This window comes from Alosa alosa, chromosome 3 (genome assembly GCF_017589495.1).
Source record: "Alosa alosa isolate M-15738 ecotype Scorff River chromosome 3, AALO_Geno_1.1, whole genome shotgun sequence".
NCBI lineage: Eukaryota > Metazoa > Chordata > Actinopteri > Clupeiformes > Clupeidae > Alosa > Alosa alosa.
In genome coordinates, this window is record NC_063191.1 from 4,091,073 (window position 1) to 4,093,572 (window position 2,500).

The 2,500-nt window shown below is 40.2% G+C and overlaps 1 protein-coding gene across 1 annotated transcript in view; it reads right to left on the reverse strand.

Annotated features, from left to right (window-relative positions):
- stxbp5l (syntaxin binding protein 5L) overlaps positions 1-2,500 on the reverse strand; it is a 151,063-nt gene that overhangs the window by 128,016 nt on the left and 20,547 nt on the right. The window contains 1 exon segment of the mRNA XM_048239460.1: positions 17-114. Coding sequence (XP_048095417.1) covers positions 17-114 — 98 coding nt within the window.

Genomic DNA, 2,500 nt, shown 5'->3' on the forward strand with positions numbered 1-2,500 from the left:
GGGGAGAGAAGGATACATGCGCACTCCTCCAGAGCGGGAGCCGATGGCCAGAATCTTCTGCACTGGATCAAAGGCCACAGCAGTTGGCTGATATGGGAAGCCATGACGCACCGTCTGCAGGAGGGGGGAGGAGGAGGGGAGGAAGGGAGGAGAGGAGAGGAGGAGGGGAGAGAGGAGAGAGGGGAGGAGAGGAGGAGGAGGGGAGGAGAGAGAGGAGAGAGAGGAGAGGGGAGGAGAGAAAAATGGATCAGATTCAAGGGAACACAGCACAAAAGAAAGGCAATTTAACTCCATACATGGTAATGACACCTCTGTGACCCACTCCTACATGGTAATGACACCTCTGTGACCCACTCCTACATGGTAATGACGCCTCTGTGACCCACTCCTACATGGTAATGACACCTCTGTGACCCACTCCTACATGGTAATGACACCTCTGTGACCCACTCCTTGTGTATGTATGAATGTGTGGTCTGGTCCTGAGGGCTTTAAGATTCTATATGAGTGAATACCATCGGACTGAGCTGAACTGAATTGAAGGCATGAACATACGCTTCATTCACAACCAAGCACTGAGACCATTCTATACGTTTCATTCACAACCAATCACTGTGACCATTCTATACGTTTCCAATGTGTCACCATTCTATACATTTCATTCACAACCAAACACACTGTGACCATTCTATATGCTTCATTCACAAACAAATACACTGTGACCATTCTAAACGTTTCATTTACAACCAAACGCTTAACTGTGACCATTATACGTTTCATTCACAACCAAACACTGAGACCATTCTATATGCTTCATTCACAACCAAACGCTTAACTGTGACCATTCTATATGCTTCATTCACAACCAAACGCTTAACTGTGACCATTCTATATGCTTCATTCACAACCAAACGCTTAACTGTGACCATTCTATATGTTTCATTCACAAACAAACGCTTAACTGTGACCATTCTATATGTTTCCTTCACAACCAAACACTGAGACCATTCTATACGCTTCATTCACAACTAAACGCTGAGATCATTCTAGACGTTTCCAATGCTGTGATCATTCTATACGTTTCCGATGCTGTGACCATTATATACGTTTCCAATCTGTGACCATTCTATACGTTTCCGATGCTGTGATCATTCTATACGTTTCCGATGCTGTGACCATTCTATACGTTTCCAATGATGTGACCACTCTATACGTTCTCCGCATTGTAATCACCCCTTCTTAAATATTATTAGCATATAAATGCTTTAATGAAATCTATTGCCTAACTAAGCTGTATCTAAAAAGATATTTAAAGCAATATTATTATACGCCTAGGCTAGGTCATCTGATGTGTACCGGTATGTTTATGCACTCTCAGTTCAAATAACTCGTCACGGATTTCCCAGCAGCATTTACTGGAAAGAGATCTTATGGATCTATGTGATTGTGCTCTGCATGCTAAAGAGATCTTATGCTAAAGAGATCTTATGTTAAAGAGATCTTATGCTAAAGAGATCTTATGCTAAAAGATCTTATGCTAAAGAGATCTTATGCATCTATGTGATTGTGCTCTGCATACTAAAGAGATCTTATGTTAAAGAGATCTTATGCTAAAGAGATCTTATGCATCTATGTGATTGTGCTCTGTATGCTTTTACTCTTTCTACTTGCAGAAGCCTATTATTAGGAATCTAATTTATTTTGCAAGACTGTAGGTTTACTTTGGAAGTAAGAAATAGCAGGCCTACCTTATGACGGAAAGACCTCTACAGCATAAATCCTGTATGCTACGTTATGGTACAGTACAGGCTCATGTAACAGTGATGTATAAAACAGTGGACTAAATTCTAAGTGTGATATTTCATATAGTGTTTCTTTTAGGATATGTTTTTGACCGTGTAGTGTAGGCCTGGTATATAGAAGTCTAGTCTAACCCATAATTCTCCAGTCATTCTTTATTCATTCTGCACGTCTGGATTCAAGCGAATACTGTATATCTTTGCAATGGTCCATTGTCAGGAAAGTCCAGTGGCGTACACATTGTCCTTTATCATTAACATAATGCTTCACCTTTATCTAGCTTCATCTTCTACATTAGTAAAAGATAACGCATTCTACAAATCCATGTGCATCTCGACTGCAACTCTAAATATGAAGATGCGAGGCCCTGTTTTTAGAGGATAACCTTTGTCCCTTGGTGGAGTATAGATGATCAAACATAGCTGGCTATAAATAGCCTATATTTAAATCCTACCTCTCTGTTATGGAGCTGGCCATAAATAGCCTATATTCAAATTAGCCTCTGTTAAGGAGCTAGAAATATCATTAGCACAAATGTAATTTTCCTCTCCTAGACGAGAAAAAATGGACATTTTATGGTCAACTGATATTAGTTTGACCAAAATGTTTTGTAAGTAGCCTGTGAGAACACAAAATATGCCTATAGCCTCCTAGATTGCCTGAGGGATTTTCAATCAATCCACTCAATGATAGACCTTGA